The sequence below is a fragment of the Petaurus breviceps genome, unplaced genomic scaffold, assembly GCF_028583685.1.
Source record: "Petaurus breviceps papuanus isolate PSGF00001 unplaced genomic scaffold, PetGlider_PUasm1.0 582, whole genome shotgun sequence".
In the NCBI taxonomy this organism is placed as follows: domain Eukaryota; kingdom Metazoa; phylum Chordata; class Mammalia; order Diprotodontia; family Petauridae; genus Petaurus; species Petaurus breviceps.
The window spans coordinates 13027387-13043335 of record NW_027186390.1 but is presented as its reverse complement, the minus strand read 5'-3'; the positions used below and the strand labels follow the sequence as shown (position 1 = coordinate 13043335).

At 45.0% G+C, this 15949-nt stretch overlaps 1 protein-coding gene and 1 long non-coding RNA gene across 2 annotated transcripts in view; both read right to left on the bottom strand.

Annotated features, from left to right (window-relative positions):
• The window catches only part of LOC138173559 (uncharacterized), a 57513-nt gene that overhangs the window by 29199 nt on the left and 12365 nt on the right, over window positions 1–15949 (bottom strand). The window lies entirely within an intron of this gene.
• FOXC1 (forkhead box C1) lies at window positions 106–4634 on the bottom strand. The gene has a single exon (XM_069103599.1). The coding sequence runs from the start codon at window positions 4492–4494 to the stop codon at window positions 2674–2676; it is 1821 nt and encodes a 606-aa protein (XP_068959700.1). The 5' UTR covers window positions 4495–4634; the 3' UTR covers window positions 106–2673.

Here is a 15949-nt window from a genome sequence, read left to right as displayed (position 1 = left end):
TCCCAGAACCCGCTGGAGACAACTCCGGGAACCCAGTAAAGGGAGAGGGGTAAAAGTCGAGGAAGGCGAAGCTGGAGAATAGAGGAAGGAAAGAGAGAAAATACAAACAAATAAGACGAAGTCACCCCAGCTGTAATGTATAATTAAAACTAATTAAAGGAAAGGCATTACCAAGCAGAGGAAGAAGCTCGAAGAGAAAGCGTCCCCAAACTTTGAACATCTAGCTTTGTAAAGACGCCAGAACCTACAATCTGGATAGGTATCGCCATTGCTTTTAACCCTCAACTGTTATTTTAAAAACAGAAACTGCATAAAAGCAAGAGAACTACCCACTAAACCCCAAAACCAATTTTTTAGCTTTTTGCAGTGGATAAGTTAAACATTGTAGTTTCTTCTGAAGCTCTTTGGGAATTTGATTGTAGAAACATCTGAATGAACAGTCAACCTGGATAGAGTCCGACACCTGCTTGCCTTTCTTTGCAGGCCTAAAAACCTCGAACTGGGCACAGGTAAGAAAACACTGTGAACAAAACAGCCTCCGCAGTCACATAAGCATCTGTTCTTCCACTGTGTCCAATAGGCTACCCAGCGGGCTAAAAAATCTACAGAAATGTTTACAAGAAACTTGACCGATTTGTTTTTATTTTCTCTCCACTAGACAGTCATTGACATCTCCAGTAAACTAATTCTAAATTCAGAAATTGTCAGAGGCAGTGGAGAAAAATGCATAAACCAATAATACAGATAGATCTAAACCTGTTTGATTTAAGGGAGATATTTCAGCATAAACTCTATCTTCCTAGACTATTGGATTACCTAGAGGGTAAGGGGGAGGGAAGCAAGGGTGACAGGACTGAATCAGAAGCCACAAAATTCGATTTTGACTGAAAATTAGTTTGTATTTATTTGCAGCAAACCTTTAACAATGATCAAATTTTGACAACAAACAACAGCAATTACTGCTAAGTGTTGCCTTTAGATAAGAGCGGCAGATAGGAAACTGTATTATCTTGAAAGCAAACTTAAAGGCCCTAAATATCTGTAATCAAATAGTCATCTCCCCAAAGTCTGATTGACAGGGTGGATCATTCTAAGATAATGAATTTATTACATTTCCTAGGATATTTACAAAGGAGGAGGTCCAGTCAAGATTGCCTCTAGGATCTCCCAGTGAATTATCAAGAACAATTACTAGGAGAAGAAACCATCTTCCCCCAAAGGGGTGGTTTTTACTTCATTCCTTAATCTATTAAATTACAAGTACTGTTGTTTTCTATGTTTTAACAATAATTAACAGATCTTCTAAAACAGTTTCCCACAAAAAAATTAATTATTCCTTTTCAACAAAACAGTAAGAATTTTTAAAAATCCATCTATGTAATTCATGGAGGACTGCAAATTTGGACTCTCTCTCCTTCTTTCCCTCCCCCTCCCCTATATATAAATTTTCCCCCTTACACAGGGCTAGATTTAATAGGGCAAAAAAGAAAAAAAAACAACAACTATTAAGCACTTCCCACAAGGATATGTAATATACATTTCCATTGTGTTTTCTAGACAAAATGAGTCATATATTCATCTCAACATGACTGGGAGTCTCTCTATAAATAACTTTCCTCTCTAGACATACACCACCATATATCCTGCAATACCGTTTGCTCCTTTCATGGACTTAGTATTTCCAGATTGTGTTACTTCATCAGTAAGAAAACATGTTTGTTTATTTGCCAACTTAAATCTGCTCAGGAAAGTATTTCTTTTTCCTAGCCATAAAGCAAACTTACTGTATGGCACATATTGCAGAAGATGGAGGGGGGGGGTTGTGGTTTTTTTTGGATTTGAGTTTTGACATTGGGATTTTTTTTTTCTTTTCAGAGATTTAAGAAATTCGCCTCCTCTACCATTAAATCTCTGACATTACATCTCTTCTCTAAACTAAAGATGTATTAAAGTATCCAGACTCTAAAGTCTCATTCAAATTGAATTGGTAATTTATTAATAAACAATGCAATACCTTCAGAATATGTTCAACAAAAAGAAAAAATGATTGATAGAATAAGATTAATACAGTTTCCCTTTTATAATAAACAAAAACAATTCAAAGTTTCAGGCAATTTAACGTCAGGTTTTGGAAACACTTTCTGGCGTTTGGTCCACAACATCCCACTACAAATTAAAAATAAATTACTATGTTGCAATTTACATTTTAAAACAAGTCCATGAGGGGAGGGGAAAGAAGCTGCAGTATATGGGAATTCCCTCCCCATCCCCTTTAAACATAGGATAAAATAATATCTTAAGGATGAGGGTTGAGGGATGAGGTGGAGGGGAAGGGAATGGAAGATGTTAAAGGGGAAAGAAGATCTCTGAAAAGCAAGAAGAAACTTACGTGTTATCTGGAGTAACACTGTCCTTTAATAAACCAAGATTTTGCTGTCTCTGTACAAAATAGTTTACAGTTTGGTTTACTTAGGGAGGGCAAGGTGGTTCTCAAATTAATTAAGAAAAGACAGTTTTCTTTGTGCTGATGGTTTGGGTAGGCTTTATTTTGGGAGAGATTCTGCTGGTTTGTAAATGTAGTTTAAGTTTGGATTTTTTAAATTGGGAACTTTTTTTTGGTGTCGGGTTTTCACCGGGGGGGGGGGGGGGGGCTATTTTGCTGCTTTGTTTTGGTCAGAACTTGCTGCAGTCATAGACAAAAGCCCCTGACGTGCGGTAGAGAGACTGGCTGGAAGGAAAGGCCATTTGACAGCTGCTGTTCCCATTCACGGGAGAGTTGTTCAAGCCAATCCTCTGAGACTCAAACATCTCCCTCACAGAGTGGAAGTTCTGCTGTTGTGCGGGGTAGCCCGCTGCCGCAGCAGCCGCAGCCGCACTGGCCAAGTGACCCAGGTCTCCCGCCGCCTGGTTCAGGTACCAAGAGGTCAGGCGCCCTTGGTGGGCGGCCGGGTGGTGGCTCGGCTCCTGGCCTGTATGACTTAAAGAAGACGTGCTGCTGCTGGTGACCGGGGGCAGAGAGTAGTCGGGCAAGGGATCGTCCACTGCTGAGCTGCCCGTGCCGCCGGGCCCGCCTTGTAAGTGACCTGCCCTTTCCCCAGCCGCATACAGGCTCATGGCTTGCATGTTGCAGTGGTAGGTCCCTGCTCCCCCAGCGCCACCGCCGCCGCCGCCGCCTCCCCCGCCAGCGCTGCCGCCACCTCCGCCGCTGGCGCTGCCAGCGCTGGCGCTTTGGCTGCACGGGGAGCTGTAGATGGAACTCTGTCCTGGGGAGAAGCCGCTGAGCGACAGAGATGGAGGGATGCCCGTCCTGGATGAAGCGGCGGCGGAGGAGGCCAGGAGGTTGGAGCCGAGCTCCGCGGACGAGCCCTGCGGCGAGCCCCGCAGCGAGGTCATGATGTTGTCCACGCTGAAGCCTTGACTATGCTGCTGCTGCTGCTGCTGCTGCGTGTGTGGCGGCTGCGGCTGCGGCGTGTGCTCGCCCCCATCTAGACTCAGGGACCTGTTAGAAGGGATACTGCCGTGGGGGCTGCTACCGCTGGACAGGCTACTGCTGCTACTGTCGGGACTCTCGATTTTAGGGACCGCCGCACTGCTGCTGCCACCGAGAGCTGCCGCAGCGGGGGACAGTGGCTGAGGTGGCGAGGAGCACGTACCATTCTCCGTTTTAATATCCTGAATTCTCACTGGTTGCTGCTGCTGCTGCTGCTGCTGTGAACTCCCCCCGCCCGAGCCCGCTGCCGCGCCGCTTTCGGCTTGCTCTGATTGTTGTTGTTGTTGTTGCTGTTGCTGCTGCTGCCGGGGAGGGGGCTGATGGTGGGACTGCTGCTGGGTTTGCTCCTTGAGGTGTAGACGGTCCTTCTCCTCCTTGTCTTTGACCGCATCTTTCTTCTTGAAGCGCCGCCGCCGCCGAAGAAAGCTCCCGTTCTCAAACATGTTATAAGAATCCGGGTCGAGGGTCCAGTAGCTGCCTTTGCCGGGCTTCTTGTCGTCCCGGGGCACCTTGACGAAGCACTCGTTGAGCGAGAGGTTGTGCCGGATGCTGTTCTGCCAGCCTTGTTTGTTGTCCCGGTAGAAAGGGAAGCGGTCCATAATGAACTGGTAGATGCCGTTCAGAGTAATCTTCTTGTCTGGGGCGTTCTGAATGGCCATAGTGATGAGAGCGATATAGCTGTAAGGGGGCTTCACCATGTCCTTGGGTTGAGGCTGCGGCGTGTAAGGCCCGTAGGCGCGAGCCATGCCGCCCGGGTACTGCTCATGGGCGGGATGAGAGTACATACTCATGGGGGCCGGCATGGCCGTGTAGCCGCCCCCGGCGGCGGCCGCGGCTGCCCGGTAGTAGCTCTGCTCCCCGCTGAGATAAGGCACCACTCCCAGGGAGTTGGGGCTGGACACGGAGTAGCGCGCCTGCATGGCCTCAGCCCGGTGCTGCTTCGCTCGCCGTTCGCCCCCCCCCCCCCCCTCCCCCCCCTCCCCCCCCCCCCCCCTCCGGCTCATCGGCCGAGCCGAATCGAGCTGAGCCGATCTGAGCCGCCAAGTCCAAGTCCCCGGGCCCGAGTGCTCTCACTCGCCCGGTATGTCTCAGTCCTCCTCCACTCTTCGGCTCACCGGTTCCCTTTGGCACTCTCCTCTCCGGTCTTTTCTGCACCACCACCACCCCCGGTCCCACCCGCCCCCTTTCGCCTCCTTCGGCCACAAACACCCTTCTGGAGGAGTTGAGTCTCTTCTCTTCTTCGCCTGGGGCGAGGCAGGCGAGGCGGGAGCACCGGAGACGTGGGGACGATGCAGGGGGGGAGGGGGGACGAAAAAGAGCGAGTCCAGACAGGGAAAAAGAAAACGGCCCAGGACAAACTCGTGAAGCAACTTCCCAGAGCAAATGGAAAAAAAAAATTTAAAAGTAGAAGAAGGAAAGCACCACTTCTCGCCAAAGCGGCTGTCACACTCCCAGCGCCTTCCACGGGAATCTGCAACAAGTGGCCTACAAGGGAGGAAAAATAACCGAGGGGGGTGGCTTGGCGTAGGGGGAGGGGGAGGAGAGAAAAATCCACCTTCTCGAGGTCCCAGCGTCAACTTTTTTCCCCCAGTCGTCCTCCTCCTCCTTTCCTTCTTCTTCTCTCTCTCTCTCTCTCTCTCTCTCTCTCTCGCTCGCTCTCTAGCTCTCTCGCTCTCTCTCTCGTGCGCGCGCGCGGGCCGCTTAAGGAAGCATTGGGAAAACTTCTGAACTTTTGAGCATCAGTCACCCAAGCAAGGACTTTTTTACGCACTTACTTTTTTCCTCTGAGCAGCGGAGCTCCGCCTAGGCCTGGGCCGACCAACCAATGGGAGCCAAGAACCGCCTCTGATTGAGAAGGGAGGGGGCAAGAGGAGGAAACACACGCTCGCGCGCGCGCACACGCACACACAATATTCAGAGGCGGTGTTAGCGGCCGGGAGAATTACTGCGCTGAGACTGACCACACACACTCATCCACTCATTCTCTTCGCCTCACAACCCTAGTCCTGTACACACACATCCTTGCCACATATTTATAGGTAAAAATAACACGCTAACTTTTTACGCTTCCTTTACAGATAGCTATATTTCTTCAGACCCCGTTCTCACCTACCAAAGTTACACACACATCCCTATAAACACACGTCCATCCTCACTTATCCACAAACACACCATTCACGTGCACTCGTCACGCAAGTTTCCTTCCTATCTCCATGCAAATATGTTCCCCAGTCCGCTCTTTCAAATATCCTCAGCCCATCGATTCTTACTTCCATTCCATTGGTTTATTTGTCCTCACATCTTTTTTGCAATGCTCTTGTACATCTTTAAATGTGTCTCCCTGTCCCTTATACGAATATTCTGATTCTCATACCTGTTTACGCGTAAATGAATCTCCACTTTACATATACACACTCTCAGTCTCTCCTCCCTTAGGTCTGTCTTTTACACTGTACGTTTGTGCATTCTATAGATGTCTATATACTACACCCACACGGGTATTCAAATGTCCTAAATTTGGTACAAGCTACTTAAAAGCAAAGGACACACTCACAGATAAATCTGTGTCCTAAATGGAAAGGAAAGAGTTATCGCTCCCTCCACTTTTTCATCCCCGCCCCCCACCCCAGCTCTACACTGCAGTCAGGATTAAGGGAGTAAAGAAGACGGGAAGGGGGTAGAAGGTATATTGAACTGAGGAAAGCTGTTGGCTAACCAAAAGTTTCTTGAAGGGATTCCATTCGTTCTTTGGACAGAACTTTTGACAACTCTTCCTCCCCCCACCCCCCTTTTACGAATCAGCCTCTACGACTTTCCTTTGTCAGTCCGTCAAAGATTGTGTCAGCTAGGTTGTTTATAAATACAGTTGTTTTTTTTTTGTATTAGCCTTTAACTTAATTGGTCTGGTAATTTTTACCGACTTGCTCAACCCTCCCTCGTCCTCACTTCCTCACTCTTAGCTCGTCTACTCCTACCTCCTTTCCCCCCTTTTCTTTAGCAAAGGGAACATTTTTCTCCAATTGATGTCTCAGTATTCGGTGGCATTAGCAGGTGTGATGACAAGCAAATAAATGTGTCCAAAAGTATTTAACGGTTTCTCTGAACAATTTTTCATTTCTACACCTGCCTGCCCTTCTGGAGTTTCAGAAACAATAGTTTCTTTTAGTGGAATATTCAGAACAATACTTCCACAGTGATTAAATAACTGGATGAAGCAGGACTCCAGGATCAATAAGGAAGCAGTTTCTCATCTCCTTTTGCAAAAGTTTGTAAGTATGGTAAAGTCATGTTGGCAGAAGAACTTGCATTTTGAAATTTGGGTGCAAAATGAACTATCTCCTAAACACTGAAAGAAAAAGATCAAGGCAAAGAAAGCTAAAAAGAATGTCAGAATGATTGAGCAAGACTGAAACATAAAGATGAGGAGGAAGAGGAGGAGGAGGAAGGAGAAGGAGGCATCTATCAAGCTAAGCTCACCACTTGATTTTGAATTTCAACAACACAAATTATTGTGTAAATAAAACAATACTTTTTCTTTTGTTTTACTAAGCGACAGTGGAAAAGTTTGGGAACTCGTGAAGAAGTGTGTGATGCATTTCACACTTCAGTTCTCTCCACCTCCGAATTTCTGCCTTGACACCAGAAGTGTTGGTAGAGCCTTTTGGCTTTACTGATCTCTCTCTATCCCTGCTTTCTCACTTAGTACCGAAATCTTTGCTGAAGTTTCAGTAGACAGAGTGAATGTATGCTTAATTATTAAAGGAAGAGGGAAGAGGAAGACGATTTGTTTTTTTACATTTATTTTAAAGGGTAAAAAAAAAATTCCCTTTCTGATGAAAATTTTTTTACTAAATCCCAGGTGACAAAAAGCAAACTACTGCAAGGGAGTGGGGGGAGGGGGAGGGAGCGGGGCGGATAAAAACATATCCCTAGTCTGGGAATCAAGGTGTTGAATAACTATTGTCTCGGTTGATATTCCCTGGGGCTTGTAGTCACCTCATTCTTCTACTGCAGTATATACTCAGGGTCATTTTATTGATACGTTGGGAGAAATAATGGAGTCAAAACTAGTGGGCTTAATATCTCCCGGGTCTCGGGAATAAAATTTTGCTGAACTAAAATGCCAGTATTCTTAATCTATTTTATATTTTAACATCGTAGTTGTCCTTTCCCCATGTGCCCATTTCACTCTTTTATTTTGTACATTAATTTTATTTGCATTTGTCTTGTTTTAGTTTTCCTCAAAACCAAGTAAATGAAATCTATTGAACTCCTATATGCCAGGAGTATAGCTTTAAACTGCATCTGTATAGAGAAGAATGCCCTGATAGAGATTGTTTTGGTTTTGTTAACTGGGGGGGGGGGGGAAGCTTGATTTTTCAATACAGTATTGCTCTCTGTCTCTGTCTCTGTCTCTCTCCCCCTCTCTCTCTTCCTCTCCCCCCTCATTCCATAAATTGACATCTCATAATACATGTGACCTAAACTGCGTATCTCAAAGGAGAAGCATTCTTGTTCCTCTAGTTCAGGTATAAAAGTTGCCATTGTGAAATTAGTCACTGGCATCCAAACACGGTTATGTTTTTGGGGAGGAGAGGAAGGAAAGGGGGAGTTGGGGATAGAGGCACGATTTCTTTTTTCTTTTCTTTTTCTTTTTTCTTTTTTTTTTCTTTACCAAGATCAGCTTTCCTCTGGTTTAGCTCTGGATCCCCTCCAGGAAAAGTAATTTGTATTTGTGTTTTATATGCTTATTCAGAAACATATGCCAGTAAAACGACTTGATTGTATTTCAGACCTTTTGCTTGTTCATTCATTTATTTGTATTTATTTAATATCTATTATGAATGTTAGGAGTCAGAGGTAGTATTCCCAGAATGAAAGGTTAGTTTCTATGATACACTGTATGGTCCTTCAGTGCTGCCTTACAGCTGCTCAGACTTATTTCTTAACATTCTCCCTCAACCCCCATACCCCACCCCCACCCCCAAACCCCCTTGAACACATTGTCCTGAACTGGCAAAAATGACTTGCAGGAAACAACATTTCAGCTTCTTTTCTGATACTTCACAGATGTGAGTAAATCTTTTAAGCCCAAACATAAGTTAGCGAGCTATTTCTGAACCTTCTCTGGAACCTCCATGGGCCTCAATTTCCTCATTTGTAAAATGAGAGGGTTTGGTCTCCAAGGTCCCTTTCAGCTCTAAATCAGGAATCTCAGTTCAGTGGGCTGCAACACTCCCTTCAGCAGAAGTGAAGTGTCCCATTCTCTTCCCTCTCTCCTCTTCAGGCAAGTAGATGAGAAGTTCTAAAGAGAAGTAGGGAGCAGAGGAGGACTTGAGTGAGATCACGCCCATTTTAAAAACAAGGCCTTCTTCAGAGGAGTCCACCTCAGCTTAGGAATGGAGCTTTTGGAATACAATTCCACAAAAAAGCACATGGAGATTGAGTTCTAGGAAACTATAAGATTCGAAAATTCATCAGACGAAAAAAGACCTCAGGATAGAAAGGAGAGGGAAGGCGGTCTCTCTAAAGTCAAGGTCAGGGAGTTGGGGATGGGGTTGGAGGATTTGCAGAATGTAAAACCACTTAAGTGATTAAATCCTACCTGTGGATTCACTCAATGCAATAGGTTTTTCTTTTTTCTGGGAGATGTAGAATTTATCCCTCCTGCCACTGCCCCCCAACATCTAAGCAGTTCAAACTCTGCTTTTAATTCCTCAAATCCCACACTCACCCATAGCGAACCCCGCCCAGGCACCCCCTCCTTCTTCCACCTGTAGCTTGTTCTTTATCCATCTCCCACCCGTTCTTAAAGAGCAGTCCAAGGCTCATTATTCCTCAGATCCCAGTCAGTTCCTGCCAAAGGGATAGGTTCTGCTGCCCGTCCTCTCCGAAAATCTGTTTGGAGTTTTTTGGAGGGGGGGGGGGGGGGAGTCAAAAGTTGTGCGCGAGTCCAGTTGTACTTGGAGAAACAAAAAAAGCAAGTTTAAGAGAGAAAGGAAACGAGCTTTTCTTTTTTTAACGCATCGTACCATAGTTTTGGTGATATCACATAAGAATGGCGTAATGTCTGTAGCTGTTAAAGAAATCGTATTTATACTAGAAGCAGAAGTAGAGAAACAAAATGAAGAATTAAGCCAATTATCCGGACAATTTTTTAAATGCCCACAATCAGGCCGAAATAAACAGATCATTGAATTACAAAAATGATTTTTTTACTTGAATGATCGGTATTATAATGTCAGTTTTTCATTAATTTTATATTTAGACACAAGAACCAAGAGGATAGGGAAAACTGTCCCCCACTTAACTATTTTATTTTGGTCTCTCCCTGTGATTCCTTTCGTTACGTAATCTTCAATTTAACAGATAATTTCATATTTTCCATGATTTGGAGTGAAAAGGGTATCTGTGCTGAATGTGTGAATGGGAGAGGTTGTGGGTGAGACTCAGGAACAGTTCGGTAAATCAGGTTGGATTGGCTTCCTTCTCACCTATTAATGGGATAGGTTTTAGAATTGAAAGTCTGTTTGCACAGGCGTAGTGGTGAAGATTTAAGCCAATTATCTAAATAATTTCTCCTTCCCCCCCCTCCCCAAATCCCTTGTGAGTGAGTAGAGAAAGCCTTGTTTGTTTGTTCAGGTAATGAATGAACCAGATTGGCTGTCTACAACATCGAATTAATCGGATAACTGCCCGCTTAACTGTCCATTAGAAAGAATGATTTAATTTCATCCTTTAAATCCCCAAGATGCTCGGGTTCCACTAATTCCTTGCAAATAAGAGGGCCAGTAAGTAGTCTCTAGTGGTGTGTGACTCTCCCTTCCTTGCTACCCCTCTCTCCTCTCGGTTTTACGTTGGTATCAGTAGGGTCTCTGCCATCTCACCTCCTGTCTGAGTTCTGGATCCCGAAGACCAACCCCCTTAATCCTCCTCCATACCCCCACCTTTCCAGGACCGGTACTTGGTTCCTGATGAGTTATTGGGAGAAGCTGGAGAGAGCCGTCTTGAAAGGGAGGTGGAAAATGGTACTTGGACATAACTGAACTGACTCTTTTTTCTAACCTTGACATTTAGCAACGAATTAAGGCTGAAGGTACGGAAGTCAGAAACTGGCATATCTTCCCTTTAAGACAATAACAAAAGGTGAGGAGGAGAACGGTCTTATTGATTAGGACTCGAGTTATAGTTCCTTCTCTTGAAAACTGTTTTCTATCCATTTTATCCGGTTGCTCTCTTCTTCCCCTCGACATTTTGTCCAGAGGTGGATGAAGTGGAGGCTGGGCAAGGATCAGCATCAAATACGGAGGTTTTCTCTATCACATCACTCCAAAGACCTAGGGATACTGGGGAAAGGGAGATGTCGTTGTGAAGGGGGGTGGGGAGAGTGGTGGAAGAGTTATCCAGAGGGTTATTGGATTTGTCTTCTTGGTGTTAGAATAAAACAGTGGTTCCTAGCCCGTAGGTCCAAGGGTACTGGGTGTTTAAAGAGTCATTATCGCCAACCTACAGTCCCAGAGCAGCAGGGAGCTCTTGGGAAGTCTTTGGTCCAGTAGCCAAACTCAGACTCAGTTCTTGGGGGTTATTGCTCATCTCTTCTCTGCACGTTTCCCCGAGTCCTCTGGAAAGGAACATTACGGCTGGGGCTGAAGAAACTTGCCTTTCAGCCTGGCTCCTAGGCTAGGACGCATCCCCTGCTCTTCAGGGCCGTGGCGGGACATTGGAGTGGTTTTCCATGAGCACTGTTTTTTAGCTCGACTATATTCTCCCTCATCTTTGCTCCTAGAGGCTGAGATCAGAATGGAAAATCTCCAGAAGTAACGAGAGCTTGCTTCGTTATCCCCAAGTGGCACAGGGCAGTCAGTCAACAAGCATTCATTAGGCATCTACTATTTGCCAAGCACTATTCAGGGCAGATTCTCCGAGTACGCAGAAGCCCTTGTAACGCCTTTGGAGAAGGGAGAGACAGTTAAATAGATATGTCTGCCCCAGGGGCGATCTTGACCCCTCCTCTTATTCCTCGGGGAACCTGAATCTCATTTTCCTTTCCATGGTCAGTGACAGGGATTCTGCCACGTGCCTTTGCTGGAAGACGCGCATCTCCTGGAGCATATGGAGCATCCCGGGTGCCACCTTCGCTCTCTTCACTCTCCTTCTCGAGGAGACAGAGGGAGGGAGAGGGAGAAGAAGCGTTCTTCCCTCCCTAAAGGATCTAGGGAGTTTTTCTCAGGGTCAAAGCTACGGTTTGGTGGACAGAGTGGAGAGACCAGGGCCTGAGGATTTACCGGCGCTTGCCGCACTCTGCTCTTTTCAGCTCAGTAGGTAATTCCCAGGGCCGCGGCAGCCAGCTCTCCGTGTGCTTTGCGCGCCCCCTCCTGGCCGGAGCGTCCCACGGCTGCATTCTTGAGCATCCTGGCATCTACTTCTCAGAGGAGATTTCTAATGTCTTCTCCAAGAATCCTTTGGACTGTGGATGATCCCAAAGGAACTCCAACCTCCTGCCCCTTCTCTGGACACATGCAAACTCACCTTCCCCCTACTTTCTTCCCCAAGAAGGGGGGATAGACTGGGTCTCACCAGTCACAAGGCAAAAATTGCTCTGTTTCGTAGACAGAAGATGACTCTGGAGTAGACCGGTCTTGGGGAGCATAAGTTGAGTCAATTCAGAGTGAACAATGGGCTCCGGGTGGTTTCAGTCAGTGGCTGTACACATTGCTTTCAGCCCAGTCCATGCATCTGATGTGTACCTTAAGAACAAGGCAGCTTCATCAAAAGAACTGCCATTCTGTAAGATGCCAAGAAATGCATTTACTGGCTGCCAGGTTTGCCAATAAAAGTTGCAGATGCAAAGTGCTGGTTTTCAGGAAAATTTACTTCTGTTTCTGAACCACTCTTTCCTCTTAATTACACCCAGACTGAACTTCCAAAAACACAATTCTAGAAAACAAGTCTAATGAGTAGTAATGATTAGTGTTTCTAGTGGCAGTCTCACACCCCCACATACATTTACACACCCTCAGAGTCCCATATATGCAAACACAGACTTCTGCACACCTACATATTTACACACTAAGAGACTCCTGTCAATATTTACATACACCATAGACACATACAAAAAGCTAGACACTGGCACACACAGAGGTATGCATTTGGATTAGCACTATTTAGTTTGGAAGAGAAGATATGAGAAAAGATAAACTATTTACTTATGGCGGTGGGAAGGCCAACTGGGGGCCTCCTTCCTTTCCCCAGAAAATAAACTAGAGCAAGAAGCACTCAACAGAAGTAAGTAGGAGCAAATTTTTAAGCTAGGAAAGGAAGCACTTGTTTGGCAGCATGTAACTAATACTCCATACTACTTAGGTCCCCAGGACTGTTTGAGGCCCAAAGTTGATCAGAATTCAAAAAAGAATTAAGAGCACATTTTAACCACGGATCAGTACTTACAGTTAAGGTCACTGAGGTCTTTTTGCTGCAGGGCTTAAAATAAAAACAAATCCAGTCCCCAGATGGGATTACAAAATATTCTTTGCCCATTCTAAAGCATCATGGCGCATCTTCATTCCCAAAGCTCCATTATCCTCCTTGATGTAGGCCAGAGAGAAGAGCAATAAGCTATAGGTTTATTTATTTACCTTAATTTTCGACACAGCATCACCATGTCTATTATATATTACATTATGCCATACTGAGACATATTCACATGTAGAAATCAATTCTAACAGGCCTGAAAAGTATTAGGAAATCCTTACCTAGATCAAAAACAAAATAAAAACTTGTCTCTCTTAGTATATAATGGTTGTAGAGTTAAAGATATTCATACTTGACTAGTTTTTTACATACCTACAAGTCTGTCTTTCTTCAAAGATAAACATACATGTGAGGAAGAGACAGTATAAACACCTACGACAACATGCTGTGTTCATAGGAAATTGCATTTCTCTACATACATGAAGTCACAAAGTCAGCCTATGCTGTATATAGCATTTGTAGTGGGCCCTGAGGAATATTCATGTTTGAAAATAGTTGTTCTTGAGGGCTATTTCAGACTCCCTTTCCCAGAAGTTTCATTTATTCAATTTCCCCAAAGAAAACTCTCCATGCTGTAAAGGGACATAGGGAGTATCTAGGTTATACCATTATAAAATTATCCAATCCATTCTTGCTCTTTCCCATTAGTTTAAAGAAGGAAGACAGAAGCTGCCCCTAGGACTGAAAGATTAGACTAGGTCCAGTATACTGGAAAAATTTTTCTTTTTTGTAAAAAGAGTTTGCAACCTTTTAGTATCAGGGGAATAATAACACAGGACACCTTCACAATTCAGAGGGGAGCTCTTTCCACACTGCCCTCAAGCAAAAGAGAGACCCTATAAAGCTTCCAACCTCTTTCCTATTCCTTCCCTTCATGTTTTGCTACCTCACATTCTCCTGTGTTGAAGGAAGAGGTAATTTTTATAATCCCCACTGCTGGCTCGGACTGGACTGACCTTTTGGAGTCTAGGAAAGTGGATTGCACGAGGGACCACATATGAATTTGTAGTGAAGAGAAAGTTAGCAGACAGAATCTTTAGTCTTGGTCTTTAGTCTTCCATTAAACTTGGAATGGAAGATATTCCAAAGGCAGTGTGGTAGGAAAGCCTGTAGCTCAGTAGTATAGGTCCTTAAACAGAACTAAACAGTTTTTAGGAACTCATAGAGCTTTAGAGCTCAAAGGAATGTTAGAAATTATTTTATTCAGGCCTTAATTTTACATCTAAGGCCAGAGACATCTGTTGACTTGCTTAACATTATCTAGATTGTTAGAGGCCAAGATAAGACTTTTGAAAGTTTTCTGTGCCCAATTCCAGGGCCCTTTTCACTCTGCCAGGTTGTTTTCTGGGGGATGAATAGAGTGTATAGTTAGTCAATAATCATTAATTAAGCACCTACTATGTTTGAGGTGCTGTGCTAAATGCTGAAAGGCTACAAAGAAAGGCAAAAGACATTCTGCTCTGGAGGACCTGGAGGGGGGGCAGTGTTTTAGAAGGGTTGATGGCTCCTTTCTCATTGCACTCTCTTGAGATCACAATGTGGTTCCAGGATTGTGTGTGATGCATGAACATAGAGCTTTAGGAGGAATGTGGTATTTGGAGTGAATAGGAATGTAGCAAAAGATTGGGCTTCTCCATAACCTTGGAAACACTGATGTGCCTTGGGACTTTGAAGGCACCAAACCTAAAGGTCTGGATTGTATTCTGGATTTAGAATTAAGTGTCAAAGGTTCTGTGTAATCCCTGTTCTGTCACTATATTATGTGAACTCAAAATTCCCTTACTTATAAAATGAGAGAATTGGCCTAAATATTATTTAATGGTCCAAGGAATGCTATGGATTGGTATCCTCAGGAGGCCTTGAGGACCCCTCTTTTCTGGACCATCACTTATATTCTTTCTCAGAGCTGGAATAAAGAGGTACAGAGGGTAAGGAAGGAACAAGTAGGATAAGGCCAGCCTTGACCTCTATCTTGAGCATAGGGGTTACAGGCCTCAGACAGTTCTGTCTGACAGGAAACAAAGGAAGTTGTCTTCTGGCGGCTTCTACCTCTCCACGCCTGAGCTTCCTGTCAAGGGTAGGGGCTTGATGGGCCACCTCTAAGGACTAGGGTGGGAAGAGGGCTTCCTCCAGCCTCCCCCAGGACCTGCAGCCACTCCCAGTATTTTTCTTGAAAGGGAGACAAGAGGAAAAGAGGGAGGGGAAAAGGAAAGACTCATAAGATCTTACTGAAAGAGACCTAGTCCGTAACTCTAATTTTACAGATAGAGAAACTGAGGTTCAGAGATGGAAAGTGACCTGTGCAAGACTCACACAGCTAGTAAGTAGCAGAACAGTTCATTTAACTCCAAATCCAGTGCTCTTCCAAGGAAAAAGAAAGGAGAGGGGAAGGGAAGGAAGAAGAGAGTAAAGAGAGGAGTGTAAAGGGAGAGGGGAGGAGTGGGAGGGACAATGGTTCTAATCCCTGTTCTTTGGAGGAAGAAGAAGGGGCTGGACGAGGCGGAGGGAGCATAAATGACTATAATAAGGGACTTTTTTCCATCTGGGGATCCCCCATGACCTCCTCCAGAGAGCAACTGGGAAAGCTAGTTGAGGATGCCAACAGGGTGCAGTATCTGAAATGCTCCTGAACACTGAGGCCTCAACTCTTTGCCTCACTCCTCTGGCTTACAGCCTGGGACTTTTCCGAATCTGCACAGCCATTGTGCTTTTCTTTATGAATAGCTAGCTCATTTGACCTATAAAGCTCGCTCTGCCTCTTCCCTTTCCCCTGACCCTTTATCTTTCATCACAGTGCTGCCCAAATAGTGGAGGAAGGCCCTTTCAAGTGTTAACCGCTGCTACTGTAAAGTCGAGTTCATTCGTACACACAGACACACAGTTCCATGTAATTCTGAAACCCAGGCTGGTGTTTAGTCTCCTTCTCTG

Excerpts from the sequence above, each read along its gene's own strand:
- FOXC1 (XM_069103599.1), bottom strand. The coding sequence starts at position 4,494 with ATGAGCCGGAGGGGGGGGGGGGGGGAGGGGGGGGAGGGGGGGGGGGGG.